This window comes from Rhinolophus hipposideros, assembly GCF_964194185.1.
Source record: "Rhinolophus hipposideros genome assembly, chromosome: 25".
NCBI classification, from domain to species: Eukaryota; Metazoa; Chordata; class Mammalia; order Chiroptera; family Rhinolophidae; genus Rhinolophus; species Rhinolophus hipposideros.
This window is the reverse complement of record NC_138071.1, coordinates 21,614,359-21,632,316: the sequence shown is the minus strand read 5'-3', so window position 1 is coordinate 21,632,316 and position 17,958 is coordinate 21,614,359. Positions and strand designations below refer to the sequence as shown.

The following is a 17,958-nucleotide window of genomic DNA, read 5'->3' as shown; positions in this document are numbered from 1 at the left end:
CACTTGCGAAATACTTTGACGAAGATATTGCTTGTCGTGGAGGTAATAGCATATTAGAACAAGGGCTTTGGGGCTAAATAACGTTTTTTTTAAATCTTGTTGATATTATTATCAGCTATGTGCCTCAGTTTCCTCAACTGTAAAATGAAGTTTTAGAACAAGGGCTTTGGGGCTAAATAACGTTTTTAAAATCTTGTTGATATTATTATCAGCTATGTGCCTCAGTTTCCTCAACTGTAAAATGAAGTTGACTTCCTCTTTTGTACCCGGTGCACAGTGCTAGGTGCTTTGGTTAATCCTTCCTCACTGTGTCCTCCCCTCCCCGCCCTCCTTCCCGCCCTCTCCCTTCTATCCTTTCTTCTCTTTCTTTTTTTGGTAACGACTTTATTGAGGTATAATTCACATACCATAAAAATTCATCCATGTGAAGTGTACACTTCAGTGGTTTTTAGTATATTCATAGAGTTGTGCAACCTTTACCACAGTCAATTTTAAAACATTTTCATGACACCAAAGAGGAAACCCATACCCCTTAGCCAGCACCCCCAACCTCTACCCAATCCACTTCAATCCTAGTCAACCACTAATCTACTTTTTGTCTCTATAGGGTTCCCTACTCTAGATATTTTATATAAATGGACTCATGCGATATGTGGGCTTTTGTGACTGGCTTCTATTCACTTAGCATAGTGTTTTCAAGGTTCATCTATGTGTATCAGTACTTCATTCTTTTTATGGCTCAATGACATTCCATTGTATGGCTGTATCACATTTTGTTTATCTGGTCATCAGATTGCTTTTACTTAATAGCCATTATGAATAATACTGCTGTGCATGTTAGTGTAGAACATATGTGGACATATGTTTCATTTCTCTTGGGAGATGCATTATTTTATGATTATGTTTGTAAAGTGCTTAATGCAATGCCCGACAGATCATAGGACGTGACAGTGCTAATTTCTTTGCACTGACCTTCCTGAAGGTTATGAATGAAAGCTATTTCCTGCTTGCTGCCCTTAGAAGAAAGTCAGGCTCCCCCAAAGAGCCTCATCCCTGTGGGTCAGACCCTGAGGTTACTGCCCCTGGGGTCCTGGCAGATTGCTGCCTCAGGCTTGTGAAGGGGTTGATCCAGGGTGCTTCCGGTTCAAGGTACTGAGAGAGCAGATAACAAGGTTTGAGAGTCAAAATAATACGTTTTGGAGTAAAAAAATAAGAATTGGATTCCCTGTTCTGCTACTTAAACACTGTGATTCTGGGAAAGTCTGTGAACCTTGATCTTCTCACCTTCAAAAAGAGGATAACAATAATTACATATGGAAATTGGCGAGAGGGAGGGGGCTTATGTATGTGATGATGTGTGTTTAATATGGAAATCAGGTGCTGTGCAAGTATACTCTAAGCTTTAGGACTGCCACAGGAAAAGAATCAGACTGTTGAAATTTCATCAAGTCACAGCAGGCTCAGAGGGCAGTTGGAGCCCTTGGGAGCACTGGTCAGGTCCTTGGGTGGGGGGAGAGGGGTGCTGTCAAGCCCTTAGGGCTACAGCCCCTTTGTGAAACCAGTTCCTGCCTGCAGCTGGTTTTCTGCTCTGAGAAAGACCCGGGTCCTCCTCACTCAGCAGGACTGCAGGCACAGCCAGTCTGCAGTGGCCCTTCCTTGACCGCCTGTGGGCTATTCAGTTTTCCCAGTGCCAGTTATTCAAAAGTCCATCTATGCCCTAGCGATTTAAGATGTCACCTTTACCATATGCAAAGTCCTGTGTGTCCTTGGGTCTATGTCAAGTCTTTTCTGTTCCATGGTCTATTTATCTATTCTTGTGGCAGTACCACACTGTTTTAATTAGAGGCTGGATAGTATGTTTTCATGTCTGGTAGGACCAGTTGCCCGCACAACCCTCTCCTCCCATTTTTTAATTTTTCAGTGTTTTCCTGGGTATTCTTACATATTTGGTAATCTGGTTTTAAAGTATTCATTGGCCTCCTGGGAGGTCCTGGTGGTGGGTCGGGGATGGGATGGAGGCTGGGGTTGAGTTGTCTTTTGGACCTGGGTGTGCTTGCTAATTTCAGTAAACTGGTTTTGTTAGATTCCGTTTTCTTTTGGATTCATGAGCACTGAAAGCTTCTAGTGGTTGGATAGCACCCATTTTCCCTGAATCTCCAAAGCACTTTTTAAAAACAGTCTTTAATTGAGAGAGAATGTTAAAACTTGGTAAATTTGGATAAAGGGTATATAAGAGTTTTCCGTTCTATTCTTGCGATTGTTCTGCAAGCTTATAATTATTTCAAAATAGAACATAGTTAAGGTCTTTATGCTTCTGGAGCTTTCAGAAAGTCTGCCCAAGTGGTGTTCACAGATTCCGCCTTGGTTCACATGCTGATTAACTCCTCCAAAGAAATCCAGCAAATCAGTTAGACGTCATCTCCTTACAGAATCGGTGCTGCTGTTCGTTCAATGGTTTGTGCTTCATTGTCTCGCGGTGGGGCAGAGGCGTAATGGCCACCAAGACGAGAAAGTATCTTCAGGCGGAAAAAATGATGCGGGGCAACTCCATAGACTATAACAGAACTTATTACAGCATACTTTCCTTACAGGGATTGTAGGGTTGGAGCAGAGACAACCCAGCAATTCTGCCGATTATTTTCTGCTAACAGTCCCGTTACTGTACTTTTCAAATATAATATAACTCAGGTACTAATGACTGATAGGACAAAGGGACGGAGAATGCAGTAGCACCAGGGGCCATACCTCTGGTGGTTTTGTGATGGAGTATTATTTATAATTGATACTATCACCATTTTGATATTTATATCAGTTATCATGCCGTTCTGGCCATTCCTAACAAAAACATGTATGGCTACATTTTATGCAACTCGGATAATCAGGAAAATACTGATCAAGTTATTAAAAGCAAATATTGTCAGGAACTGGGTATTCATACTGACAGAAAGTCTGAAAACTACTCAGGTGATACTCCTGCTCTAGACGTCTCCTTCAGTGTGGAAACAAGCCTTGATTTTGAAGCCCAGGTAGGAAAAGGTGTGTGAAGGAACATTTGGAGCATTTACACCTGGGCTCAAGGGGCAGGAGCAACTTACTGTGTGCTGATACCTTGTCCATCAGATTTTAGGGTTGCTCTGAAATAGGAGCAAACAGATACACTGAAGTAATAGAGTAAAAGACGGCCTTACAAAGAAGAGTATTTCTGGGGGCACCCCTATTTGGGACTCCTGCTCGGGACCTCTCACCCTTTGCTTTCAACAAACTATCCTCTTTTTGAAAAAAAAACAAAGGAGAGTATTTCTGTTGCCGACTAATGATACAAGTGGCAGGGACGTAAACATGGTTCACAGCTATGCCAGGGTCTCTTAGGCTGCAGCATGCCCGTGGGGTCCCTGGGGTGCTGCTCTGGCTGTCTGATTCGCACGGTCTGGGGCAGGGCCAGGACTCCTCACTTGTAGCAATTGTCCCTGCTTATTTTCTTTTTTCAATAACAGCTTTATTGAGATACAATTCACGTACCATAATATTCACCCTTTTCAAGTGTACAATTAAGTGTTTTTTTAGCATAAGTGGTTTTGTGCAACCATCAACACTACTGCGTTTCCCCGAAAATAAGACCTAGCCAGACAGTCAGCTCTAATGCGTCTTTTGGAGCAAAGATTAATATAAGACCCAGTATTTTATGTTATGTTATGTTATGTTATGTTATGTTATGTTATACCCAGTCTTGTATTATAGTAAAATAAGACTGGGTCTTATATTAATTTTTGCTCCAAAAGACGCATTAGAGCTGATTGTCTGGCTAGGTCTTATTTTCGGGGAAACATGGTATCTAATTTGAAAAAATTTTCATTACTTCCATCTCCCCACCAAAACTCCTCGCTCCCACTCCTCCAACCCCTGGTAACCACTAATCTACTCTCTGTCTCTGTGGATTTGCCTGTTCTGGACATTTCATATACATGGGATACAATGTCTGGTCTTTGTCACTGGTTTCTTTCACTTCGCATGGTGTTTTCAAGATTCACCCACGCTGTAGTAGCCACGAGTCCTCCATTTTTATGGCTGAATATACTCCATGGTGTGGCCAGGCCAGTTTGTTTATGCAGTCACCTATTGATGGACATTTAGGTAGAAGAGGATGCTATGTGTTTGTTCATTCAACAGACACTTCTTGAGTACTGTTATTTCATGGGGAAATCTGGGCTCAAAAGCAGAACTAGAAATAGGAAGATTTTGGTGCTTAGCGGAAATCTTGGCTCTGCCACTGTTTTTACCTGGTGTGGTGTTGGGTCGTCATGTGCGGTATTTTGGTGCAGGCATGGTTTAAGCATTTGGTCCAAGAGCGCAGGCAGCGGTTTTACCAAAGGTGGTCCCCTGGTGGTGGTTCTGAGGCAGCATAGCCTGTGGCTTCTCTTATTCCGTACCTGCTCAGAGTCCTCCATCCTCTTCCAAATGTGAAAAAGTTGGTTTGGTTTTGAAAAGGTTCCAAAATAAAAAATATATAAAGTTATCATGTAAACAAAGAGAGCAGTCCATTTCAATTTTTAAAAAAGCTTTCTGTGTTTGAAGATGATAAAAATCAAAAGGAGTGAGCTTCACTGAACACTTAGACATAGCAAGAGTCACATTGTGTGATCGCATGCGTCCTTTGTCCTTCTCAGTATGTTTTCTGAAAACAAACACCTTCTGCACATGCTTGCCAATGAGAATGCTCAGTTGAGAAAATAACTATTTTTGTTCTACTGCAATTGTTATGGTTTCTTTTCAATTTTATTGCCTACTCTTTATCAGGTGATAAAACTAAGTTATTAGAATCGTTAAAGCTGAACAGCTTGTAGCTTTATTTGCAGCACAAATAAAAACCATTTAAAATTTAATTTTATTAGTATGTATGTCAGTAATTTATTATCTAAGTAGTATTTTTTTCATTCAGTATATCAAGTATGATCATTTTATGAATCAAGTTATAGATAACAAATATTTACCTGTGTTTTAGAACTAATATACTAACCTTAGAGCAGTAAAAGGCCCTAGAAAACTATAATTGTGTATGTTTTATTCCTCACACCACCTCCTCCCTAGCCCAAATTTCTTAGTTTTTCAATTAAATGTGCTTATGCATTTTTTAAATTGGGAAATGTTGGGGAACAGTGTGTTTTTCCAGGGCCCATCAACTCCACGTCAACTCATTGTTTTCAATCTAGTTGTGGAAGGCACAACTCACTGGCCCATGTAGGAATCGAACCGGCAACCTTGGTGTTATGGAGCACCGTGCTCTAACCGCCGAACAAACCGGCTGCCCTTATAATGCATTTTTAATTGAGCTATAATTCACATAAAATTCACCATTTACACATGTATAAGTTAGTGACTTGTAATATATTCACTATGTTGTACGACTATCACCATTATCTAATTCCAGAACACCTCTATCATCCCAGAAAGAAACCCTTACCTATTAGCAATCAGTCCCATTTCCCACGCCCCCCCACCCTTTATTGGAATGCCTGTTCTGGACATTTCGTATGTATGGAATCACACAATCTGTGGCCTTTTGTGTCTGGGTTTTTCACTTAGTATATTTTCAAGGTCATCCAGGTTGTAGCAGGTATCGGTACTTCATTCCTTTTCATGGCCGAATAATATTCCATTGTATGGATATACCACATTTCATTTTAAGATTTGGGGGAAATCAGTCCCTATCCCCATGGCTTTAACAACACGTCTAGATTGTTTTTCTAGCAGTCTCTAAAGTAGTAAGATCTGAAGTTCTTTTTGTCGGTGACTTTGATAGCAAAGTTTCTGTAGACCATGTATGACCTCTCCCTGTTGCCACCATAAAAACCCCACCAGAGTTAACAGGAAGAAGGTTATTACTGTTGAGAAACAGCTCTGTCCTGAATCCCTGACTATAAATTACCATTATTATGGTAATCTAAGTCACAGAGTACTCCCAGTTAGCAAATTCGACTAGGATTGTCACCTAATTAATGACTTTTAACATGAGAGACAAAAAGGAAAGGGTCCAAGTTTGGGGGGAGCAGGATTTTCCATTCCTCTGTGAGTTCAGCAGTGCTGGTGGGCTGATTGCTGAGTGGATGGGCTTCTGTGCTCCCTCAGTGTCATCTCCTGGATGCCACTTGAACTTGCTTCTCAGAATACGGTAACAACTGTTTTTCTAGAGTCCATGGTTTTGGTACTAGAAGTCACTATTGCCCGATGGGGAGTGAGTTCCTGCAAAACCACGTTGTGTAAGTGTTCCTTAGGATCTTGAACCTCAACGCGCATACATGATTCTCTGTGTGTTCCCTTGTCCCTTTTGGAGAAGCTGTGTCTTCCTGGCAAGTATAGGGAAACTGTTCCCTTGGGGAGAGAGCTGGATTACAGGACTAATCGTGACCAGGCCCAGCCCTGGGTGCGGTCCCTGAGGGCAGACAGATACTACATCTCACTCATCTTCCAATCCCCAGAGCATCCGGCACAGGCTCTACACCCATTCACAGTGGCTGTGAAAGAGGACGCCTGCTTGAAAGAAGAGCGTGGGTGGAGAGCGTTGCTGCCTCACAGTGGGTCTGGTCTGGGTGGGGGCACAATGCAGGCCTGAGGCGGGCGTCCGTGGGGAGTGGCCGCTGTCCTTGCCCTCCGGGTCCTCCGCATGCAGCACAGAGCAGTGTCCGCCCAGCCAATGGGAGAGGCTGCATAAGCTTTGTGTAGCATAATGAGAGGGGCAATGAGTTCCTTCCTGTCCCTGAATGGCCTTTCAGGGAAGGGAGCGCCCTGAGGCCTGGCTTCTTTAAAGAACTGGGCTTATGTTCAGCATTGATTTACCCCAAAATGTAGGGTGCTGTGTCGCTGGGTAAGAGGACAACTGAGCTCCATCCTCTTCCCAAACACACACACTTTCTGGGACCTATCTGTTCCCTTCCTTGATTTTTTTTCAGCTCACCGGTTCTTAACTCCTACTTTTTAATTTCTCCTTATTTTCTCTTTTCCCCTCTGACTTCCTTCTCCTTGTTCCCAAGAGTTAAAGCCCAGTTCTTTGAGTTTTTGGAGGGTGGTAATGCCCAGGCCAGACCTTGGACAACCACCCTGTCACCTGGCAGGTAAACCATCCTGGGAGAGGGAATAGGAATCTTGCAAACTAGAAGGAGTTGGGAGAGGAATTCCCTGAAAGTTCAGTTCAGTGGAAAAGCAACGTGAATGAATCTCCACTATCTCAATACTCCTTAAACTTCTAGCCAAGGAGTTACCTCCTCTCCATCAGGAAGGACCCGTCGTGCAGTGTTCATGCTTTACAGAATTGCATGGCCCATCCTGTAAGCATTTTCTTTTCTTTTTTACTGTTTTGTTTTGTTTTTTGTTGGCATTTTCCTATGGGTCTTATCTTCCTAGCCACATCCACCTGTGCAGTGTTCGTTTGTCCTCACATTAAAAGACACAGATGACTGCAGGGACTTGCCATTGAAATAACATCTTAATTAGCCACTTCAGTTCTTTCCCATGTCAGACAGCGGAGTATTTACAGAACTGTTTCTGTACTGAGGCTCCTGCTTTAGTATCCACATGGTCCTTGTCATGTCTCAGGTTTGAGACGCTCAGTGGGATTCCTGGCTTCGCTGGGACCATCTCCTACTTTTCCTTAGACCTGACAGAGGACCTACTGGCTAGGCAGTTCCTCCTCTTGGGTTTGGAGCCACCTGGAGGGGCTCCCCATGCCCAACCTGAGCCAAGGACAGTGGGTGTACGCCCGCCATTGGAGCCAGCAGCAGAGGAGAGTACCTCTGTGTGTATATTAACATTTTGGTGGGTGGTTTATTTCTTGTTTCAAATAAAATAACAGCTCTTCTCTTCTTTGATGGCTGTTAACTCATCATGGATTCTCAGAGAGTCTGAAAAATGATCGGGTTACGCTGGTATTTACGTTTTTCTTTTCTTTTTCTTTTTTCTATAGAAGCCAAATACATTTCTTAAACCTACTTTCAGCCAGGCAATTAGAGACAAAGACATCCATAACTACAGAGGGTTCACAACCTGCAGAACCACTTAACCAGGCAACACTAGGTAAAGGTGACTTCAGTTTGTTTTAAGTGAGTGAGGCCTCCATTTTGAGCTGGTTATGTCTTGCTTTCTAAGGTTATGTGTTTTCTGGAAATGTTTGGTGACTTTAATACACACATATGCACACGAGAAGAGGTTTGTCCTGGGGTCTGAATCTGGATGGATTCAGAATCTCAGGATTCTGTGCCCTTGCGCCCCTCCTGCGTCAGGGTTTCTGAATGGTGCCGCCCTGTTACCCGCCACTCCTGGATGCGCTCCATCCAGGGTAAACAGCGTGGGGTGTGGGCCCCGATTGGCTGTCGTGGCTCACTGAATGTGCGTCCTTGTCCCCCCAGACAACTTGGAGCGCCTCTCCGTGCTGACATGATGACAGTGTACAGGCTGGCCAACGGCAGACACAGCCAGACTGAAAACCCGAGCTACAAATTGGCTGACAAGTAAGAACTCTTCTCCCGGGAGAGTGCAGCAGTTGGCGCAGACCCTCAGCCTTCTTCTGTTCCCTCCTCACTAACCACACTTCCTTCATCTCACTCTAACCTGTTAAAAGTTCGCACTCTAACCAGCTGAGCCATCCGGCTGCCGTCCTCTTGGGTTTTTAGATAGGACCTCAGTGATGGTGAAATCATGCCAGAGGTTTGGACTCTTATTAGACAACAACGATAATCGTTACAGTAACACCAGTTACCACTTACCAGTATCAAGACTTATAATGTGTGCTGTACTCTGGGTACATTACATACATTAACTCATCCATTCATTCATTTAATAAATAGTTAATGACTACCTACTAAGTACTGGGCTCAGCTAGCAAGATAAATTAGGCCTCTGTGCTCCTACAGTTCCAATCTAGAGAAAGGAGATAGGGATCTTATTTTAAGATGAAAAAAAAAAGGAAGCCAAGATTCAGACCCACGTCCCTCTGACTCTAAAACTGTGTATTTACCTACTATCACGTGTTTAAAAGTACATATGATATTAATGGTTATATATTATATCATCATTTGTCACTAAGCATTTGTCACTAAACTAAACCTGAACAGTGTTTTCATGTATCTGTCCTCTCGTCATGTTGCTACTACTAGTACCGTCAAAGCAAGGACTTTAACTTCTGCCTTCTGAACGCTCCGTGAACGATCAACAAACTAATTCTGATTCTGCCTCAAATCTGAATTCACACTAGTGTCCTCAGTGGTGACAGGACGATTAAAAAACGTGTTCTTTTTCTGTAAGCGCTCTGTTATGCATGCTAATTGTTCATTCAAACAAGGAATTCTGCTTTGGTAGCCATATTTAACATATAAAAATGTGTTTGCCATTTCACGAGTTTCTCATTTATACCGAGCAACCAACAGCAGCAAAACAATTTACGTTTGGAATAGAAAGCTAAACAGTAACAGGATGCACGAATTGTGTGAACCTTAACCGGAGTTTCAGAATCCCTCTGTTGTCAGATCTATGTATTCAGGAAATGTGCACCACGAACTTGGTCCGTGCCTGTTTGCTAATCTTGGCATCTAAGGTCACTTGTGTTCAGCCATGACCGGGTGCTGGTGGAAGAAAGTGTTAACATTTCAAAACACAGATACTCTCATTCTCTTCAGACTGGCTTAAAATTGTTTTTCTTTCAAAATAATTGTTAGCATCGTCACGGTAGAAACTAACCTCCTGGAATCATTCTTGGAGGCGTATATCCCCACCCGTACCTTCTAGGCCAGAACTTCCTGCAAAGATGGGAAGGTTCTGCTCCACCAACAGTAACCATTGGCCACACGGGGCTACTGCAACTGAGATGTGGCTTGACATGTGGCTGTTACAACTAAAGAACTGAAGCCTTAATTTGATTTCAGTTTAAGTAGCCACATATATGGCTGGCGGCTACGTATTTGACAGTACAGGCCACACATGAAATCTGCATCTTCTTGTTGATTCACTCATTCATTCAAGCAACAAAGATTTACTCTGCCAGGTATGGTTCCATGTGCTAGGCATGCAGCAGTCGCCAAAACAGGCGGAATTTAAAACAAAACAAAACAATCCCCGTCCTCAGAGAGAGACCAGTCTAGTGGGCTCACATTCCAGAGGAAGTTCGATTCAAATCCAACCAATCGCTGTGTCATTACCCATTCAAATCAGGACAATTTATCAAGCCCAGAATTAGCAAAAACTTCATAACTTACGGCACTGATTTCATTTTTAAATAGTTGTTACAAAGGCCCATCCATTGATTACAGAAGCAGAGGAAATTTCGACTATGTAATCTTTTCTCTCATGACATTTCTCGTATTTTCATCAGGGAAAAAGCTAACAATAATGATAACCGCCACTTCTTGGACACTCAGGACATGCAAGATGCTTTGTGTGGGATGGCTCACTGAATGTTTATAGTCACCCTGTCAGATAAGTATTATTAGTAGTAGTCCCATTTGATAGATGAGAAAACTGAGATTTAGAGTAGTTAAGCAACTGGCCCAAGATCACAAAACTGGTCAGTGATTGAATTAGGATTTAAACACAAGTCTACTGGACGTCAAAATCCAATCACTCCTTTCGTTCCATCATGCTGTCTTCCCAAGAAAAACATTAAGTGATTTTTTTTCATGGTGGTTTCAGTGTTTGTGATTTGCAATTAGCATATGACATTTACATCTGAGTTCTAGCAAATCTCTATGACCAGCCAAGAACAGTAACCAAGAGTCCCTCACCCAGTGTTTGTCTTTCTTGTTTAGGGTCAAGGTGGAAGGTCCAAAGGCTGGGGAAGACCCTCGAAGGCAGCCATTTAGGTCTTCCTTTCCTTTCCTAGAGACTGCTCAGGACTCACCCCTCCGAAGGAGCCCGCTGGGAAGTCTCCTTAACCTGATGCTTGAGTCAAGAGTAGACTGTTTTCACCGGAACATGTGGAGCTCTAATATTATCATCAGCGACCCCGCTTCAGAGCTCAGTGCCAAAGAAGCCAGCGGGACTGGCAGGAGGCCGCTCGGCGGCATTCCCAACTCCTGCCCTCCTGCCCGCGGCGGGGCCCGGCACGTGTCCCTCAGCATAAAGGACAAGATATCAGAATGGGAGGGGAAAAAGGAGTCGCCCACTCCAGCGCCTGCACCTGGCAGGAAAGCAGACGGGCAAGAGGATTACCTGCCGCCCTGTGTGATGAAGAGAGGTAGCGAAGGTGTGAGGACTCGGGTCACGGAGGCTCAGAATGGAACGAGGCCGGACGCAGAGAGCAAAGAGAACGAGCGGAATAAAGGGGCAGTGGATGTCGGGGGACAGGACGCAGGGCGGAGGCTCGACGGCAGCCAGCCAGCCAGGGAGCTGGCTCCCAGCTCGGGCAGAGGCCGGGAGCCGAGGCTTGGCAAACAGCGCTTTCAGAATGCTAACCTGTCTGTGCTGAAGCAGGTCAAGAAACTTGAGCAGGCTCTGAAGGATGGGTCGGCAGGGTTGGATCCCCAGTTACCAGGGACGTGTTACTCCCTGCACTGCCTGCCAGACAAGGCCGAGGACGGGCCCACCCTCCCTGAGAACCGTGGGGGCGCGAGTGGCTCAGAAGTCAGATCCCACCACTTGGATCTGGAAGCCAGGGAGCCCGCCCTTGGGCCTTCGGAGGGGAGGCGAGGCTCGTGCGGAAGGCCCTGGGACCAGAGCCTGGAGAGTGTATACAGGGGCTTCCCCTCAAAACCCTTCATCAACCCCCTGCCCAAACCGCGGAGGACGTTCAAACACGATGGAGAAGGGGACAAGGATGGGAAAGCAGGCGTCGGCTTCAGGAAAGATAGAAGGAACCTGCCTCCTCTGCCCTCTCTGCCTCCCCCGCCCCTGCCCTCCTCTCCCCCACCCGCCTCTGTGAACAGAAGACTGTGGACCGGGAGACCGAAACCCAGTGCGGACCACAGGTAGGAGGCGGCCACTGCGTGAGTGGTTTATGCCCCATCACAGCTGTCTGTTCTCAGCCTAATTATTCATTTTCAGAAACAGATCAATCTTGTAGTTAGTCAAGACTCCATAGCTTAAGATGATTTATTGATCAAACCTGGGAAACGATGCCTCAGGTTTGCAGTCATCTCCTGCTTGGTTATCTAATAGTTTGGATGTAACGTGTCCAAACCTAAACTCTCAATCCAGGCCATCACTGAGCATCTCCTCTCAGAATAATTGCCATCTTGTTAAATGACATCAGCCTTCGTTTTGCTTGGGCCAGAAGCCTCAGGCCCATCTCTGATTCCTCTCTTTTTCACGCCCTCCTGTCTAATTCCTCAGCAGGTCCTTCGGTTCTCGTTTTAAATGTTGTCTTGAATCTGATTACATCTCATCCGCTGCTCCCACCTTAGTCTTCTTGGATCCACCCAGTATATTTCTCCCTCAGTGGGCAGGGGAATCTTTTAGAAATATAAATTAGGCCATGTCTCTCCCCCACTCACCATAGTCTGTCAGGTAGGATTCTTTTGGCTGCAAAGAATATAATTTCTGATTTTCTCTTCCAGGGGAAGAAGATTTATATATTCTAGAATTTTATATATGTATATTTATAGTATATAAAAATTATATCCTTTCAAAAATTAAATCGTAATAGTCTTTTGTTTTTTACTTGGGATATCATTAAAATGTTTCAATCAATGTTACTAGCTTCCTTTTTTCTTCCCCACCTTCTTTTTTTTTTTTTTAACATTCCTTACATCATGTGGCTCGACCATATTTTATTTAGCTATTCCCCTACTGATAGACACTTAGGTTGTTTCCTGTTTACAGATAATGCTGTGATGAGCAGTATGTAGCACTAAAGAACGCTCCAGAGCCAGAGTAGTCACTAGTTCTGCTACTAGCTTGTGTGACATTGGACAAGCTGCTAAATTTGGCCTCATTTTACTTATCTGTAAAACAGTGACAATCATAGTAACCACTTCATAGGTTTGTTGTGAAGATTATTTGAATAAATATGTATAAACCATAAGTTAAAACAGAGCCTGGGATATAGTAAATGCTCAATAAATGTTAACTGGGTTTTGTTTTGTTTTTCGGGCTCTCTTTTGTCTAATTAATTAATGTATGTATTTTTTTTCCAGTAACAAGTTGTTTTCATTATTTTAACTTCAAAATGTGTTTTTATATCTAGTTGACCTTGCGAAAATTTCTTATTGTTGCTAATAGTCAGTTGGTCCTTTTGGACATCCTGCGTACATCATCATGTCATATAACAATCACCATTTGGTCTCCTATTTAACAATTATAAACCTCTTATTTCCTCATTCTCCTTTTTCAAAAATGTCTTGACTGTTCTTGCATGTAGTTTTCTAAATGTTCTGTATATCACTAGCAAATTTCACATACACAGAATATATGTTAGTTTTTTAATTGGATTTCTATGCATTTGCTAAGTTTATCCTGAAGTATTTTATCTTTTGTTGCCATTGTTAATGTCCTCTCTTTTTTCATTACTTGGTCTTTGTATTTGAGAAAGCTATTTATTTTTTTCTATTATTCTTTTAAAAGACACCTTAGAGAAATTTCTTATTGTTTCTAATAATTAGTCAAGTTGATTTTCTTGGACTTTTCTAAGTATATAAGCATGTTGTCTGCAAAGAATTCTCGTTTTACCTTTTTCTTTTTAATTTATACCTTCTAATTCTTTCTCTGACTGAATTGCACTGGATAATACTTTCAGAACAGTATTAAATACTAGGGCTGAGAGCAGTGGGCAGCCTTATCTCTCCTCTAACTTTAATGGTAATGTTTCTGTGTCTCACTCTTTAAGCACCCTTGTCTGATAACATATATTTGAATGTTATCAAAGTAGTGTTCATTTATATTTATTTCTTATTTTACTAAGAGTTTTAAAAATTAGGATTGGATATTAGATTTTGTCAAATTCCTTTTTGGCAACTTGATACAACCCTGTGGTTCTCCTTTGACCTATTAATGGTGAATTTCTATCCTAATATTAATCCATCCTTACATTTTGGGGGTGAACTCCCATTCGGTCCTGTTTTATTATTCTTTTAATGTCCTACTAAATTCTATTTGCTGATATTTTAAGATTTTTGTCTCAGCATTCCATAAATGGGACAGATCTAGACGTGGTATTTATTGTACTATCTTTATCAGGCTTTGGTATCAGCGAGATCTGCAGAAGAATTTCGAGAATTCCTTCCTCACGTTCTGAGAAAGTTGGAGTCCATCTCCAGTCCTGCATCCTTTCCCAAACGAGTGCCAAGCCCAGGGCTCCACATACTCTGGTGGCTTTTTGCCCCTGTCCCCCGTGCTTCCTAACTGCAGCTCTTCCATGCCCTTTCTGGGCTGTTCCTCCAAAGAACCCAACCCTCCCAAGGGCAGGTGGATTCTGGGAACCTGGAATCTTTCATCTGTGTCATCACGGGGCAGACAGATCAACCTGGTGAATAGTTATTCCCATTATCTTTTCTCCCTTAGCTACCATCTGCTCTTTTCAGTCTTCCAGCGTTTTCTTTAAAACCAGCTAAAGTTACTTAGTTTCAGTCCAACGATGAAATTTTTCTTGGCCAGTTTGAATATGGTTGCATCAGCTGTGTTTTAAGAATTTGGGCTTTGGATTTTTTGTTTTGTTTAAAATAGTACAAGGTGGGTAATTAGGGCAAGATGTTCACTTTCTGCTCTTAAAAAATAAAGTGAGCTCTTTCTAGTGGTCCTATCTCTAAAAAAAAAAAAAAAAGAGAGAGAGGATGAAAAAAAAAGCTCAGCTCTGAATTTGGCACACTTACTGCCCTCTCTGAGGCAGGAAAGCCAAGCCAAGATTGAAGAAAGAAATGATTAAGGATTTTGAGGTTATGAAGGTTTAGAATTACACAGCCAGGCTGTGTGCATTAGAGAATATATTCAGCTTATTTTCATAGGCCGATTAGTGCTCCTCAGCAACAGCCAAACCAGTGAATTCAGATACTCATTTTGAAAAAATGTAGTTTTCTTTCTCTCTCCTTATATTTGCCTTCCCTTTTCTTTCCCCTTTCTGCCTTCCCTTCCTCCTTTTCTCCTTCCCTTCTTTCTTCCCTTTCTTCTCTCTTCTTTCTTCATTTCTCTAAAGCCCCAGGAAATTAAATGCAAGGACTTAGGCCTTCAATCCTAAAATGGAAAATGAGAGACCCTCAAATGTCAGGAAATTCCAAAGATAAGGTTCCTACAGCAGCATTAACTTGGTTATGTATGTTTTATGGCGTGCATTTAATAACTTTGGCAGGAATGCCTGAAGGCCGACATTTAAAAAGGAAAGTTACTATTTTTTTAAGTATAAGCAGCACCCTGAAACACATGTATCCATCCACCCAAAAGGATTTAACTTGAATTCAGGTTTTTTAGTTTAGTTTAATTTGCTCATAGGACGGAGTGTTTAGATCTTTATGAACTCAAATAACTACATTGACCAAAATTTGTTCAACTGATGGTTTTGGCATTATGTAGCTTCAGCCTTTCCTTGGGGTTTTAGCATAAGACTTTCAGAACTTCCTGAGGACGTGAAGCCTCGGTCATCATATGGCTGTGAAATCAGACTGTGCTGTTAGTGACTGCGTGCTTTCCATCTCCTGTGGAATTAATAGGGATCCCCGTAGCTCTCTGGCTGGGCAGCAGCCCTCAGCTCTCATTAGTTTAGTAGCTAAAGTTCACTTCCCAGCCATGCTGGGGTCTGTCCCGGTAGTTATGAATCTATCTTAGTTAACATGACATCCATGAGGTAACTTGAACTACTGTGTCTAAAAACTGAATGTTTAAAGTCACAACTCGTTATGTAACCTTGGTGCTATGGAAATGTTCAGCAGGGGTAGTTAGCCTGTCATGGAAACAGGGACAGCCTGGAGAGGAAGTGAGACTGAGACCTGGGGTTCAAGAAGGCCGTGAGCCTGCACGTCTTCGAGAGCCAAGCTCTGGGCGAGCCCTGGGGACCAGGCACGGAGTTGGGCCTGTTACCTAAGAGGAATCGGAAGCGTTTGAAAAGCTTTAAGGACAGAGACATGACCTGCTCTGCAGCATGGAAACGGGAAAGGGTACCAGCAGCAGCATGGGTCGTTGAGGGTGAGAGGGCGAGCGAGGAGGTATTGGGGTTACCTTGTGGTGTGACTGCGGTGGGTATGGAGAGACGTGGGTGGGTTCCAGGAGTCCTTTGCAGGTTAGAACCCTTGTTGATTGGTTAGAAGTGGGCATTAGGAGAGATGGAGATTTGGACAGGATGTAAGTCATAAATAAATATTCGGATGGATAGTAATGGCCTTTGCTGAGATGGCAGCACTGGAAGAAGCGCTGGTCCTTGTCGGGGAGGGGGGTGTGAGAGTATGAATTCAATCTTGGATCTGTTAATTTTGAGATTTCTATGCGTCATCCAAATGGAGATGCAGGACGACCTCTTAAGTTAGTATTTCACTCACAAAAATATGCAAAAGTCACAAATAACATTCAAAATACTACTTGAAGTCACAGTGTTTGACATCGGTTTCTGAAATTTGGATATTACATAAATTGTAACCCACCTCAGAAAACTCCAGTGGACCCCATGGGATCATTCCAGCATTTCCAAAACTGAGAAGCACCCAAATTACATGATAACTTGAGGGTTCAGGAAGCAAACTTGGGGTGAGAGGAGGTTGTCTCCCTTTACCCGGCTGTGAGCTCCCCGAAGGCGGACACTTCCTGCCTTTGCGTCACCAGCTGTGAGCTCACTGGGACCTTAGAAGGCGCCTACTAAACAGGTGGGCCGGATGTGGAACGAATGTGGGAATGTTTAAATGAGAGAGAAGCCAATTCAGATGTGGTTATCATTAGCCTCTTGAAATTTCCTTTCTCTCGTTCATACATAAAGTTTTTAAACCTTTTTCTTTCCAAGTTAAATCTTTGTATAGAAAAGACTTCTCTAAGTGATTGGGTGGTTTGTTTTGTCATATTTTTCCTCTTTGGGGAGCCAAAGCACCTACCTGAGCCCCAGAACCAGAGGATTCACATTCCTTGGAGGTATTTATGCAGATTAGAAATAGTGCCTGGGACGAGCTGTGTAAAGCCATTCTTGCAAGAATGTTACCGACAGATAATGATGACAAATCAAACTTTATATTTGGAACTCTTTCCTACTGGTCTAGAAAGAGAGTCTGTAAAGATTTCTGATTTCTCCTTGATTTTGCATGTTAATTTAATAGTTTCTTGGTCTTTCAGGCTTCCTACGTAGGAATTAGTTACCTGGAAACCAGCATTTTCATACAGAAATGAAGCTGCTATTTAAGAAACCTCATGATGAATTCTTTTGCAAATTAAATAAGAGTTTAACCAACTTCTAACCAGTTTTTTTTGTTTGTTTTTTTTTTAGGAAGTTTGTAATTTTTAAAAATGGCACTCTTCTAATGCTGTTTAGACTGGTGGTACCTTTTATGTGTTGGGAATCAAAGGCAACTCTGGCTGAACTCTTGTAGTAGCCTCTCGTCCTTGGAAATACAGAGGGATCATAAAAAAATTTCCAAACTATGGCTTGAAATCCTAGGGTGTGTGATAGCGGCTATTTGGATACAGGCCAATCCCATCCCAACAAACCCCAGCAGATAACCCAGATTGAGTTACATACTCTCTACGTAAGTGAGCCATCCTCTGGGACTTAGAGATCATATCGCATGCAAACATCTGTATTGTTAGGGCGCTCATTAAAACATTTCAACTATTCAGATATTATTTCATAAGTACTTTATCATAAATTTTCCTTTTAAAATTTGGCCTATGCAAACACTGCTTCATAGTCACCTCAAGTGAGATTTTTAAAAAATAAAACCAGTTATAGAACTCTGTCCGTGGCAAAGCAAGGCATAGCTGCAGCCCCTTTCTGAAATCAAAGAAAAGGCCAAGCTTAGCCAGGGCCATGCTCGAATTCCAGACAGGCAAGGCTTTCCCTGTAAGCAGTGGCCACCTCTG

The 17,958-nt window shown here is 42.7% G+C and overlaps 1 protein-coding gene across 4 annotated transcripts in view; it reads left to right on the top strand.

Moving 5' to 3' along the window:
- Positions 1–17,958, top strand: part of DENND2A (DENN domain containing 2A) — a 76,401-nt gene that overhangs the window by 12,293 nt on the left and 46,150 nt on the right. The window contains exons 2-3 of one of the 4 annotated variants that reach the window (XM_081038415.1): positions 8,397–8,498; positions 10,788–11,945. In XM_081038415.1, the coding sequence (XP_080894541.1) occupies positions 8,425–8,498; positions 10,788–11,945 (1,232 nt within the window). In that variant the 5' untranslated portion in view covers positions 8,397–8,424. Of the gene's footprint in view, positions 1–8,118; positions 8,499–10,787; positions 11,946–17,958 lie in introns of those variants that run through there. The other 3 variants (XM_081038414.1, XM_081038417.1, XM_081038416.1) reach the window with 3 other exon arrangements.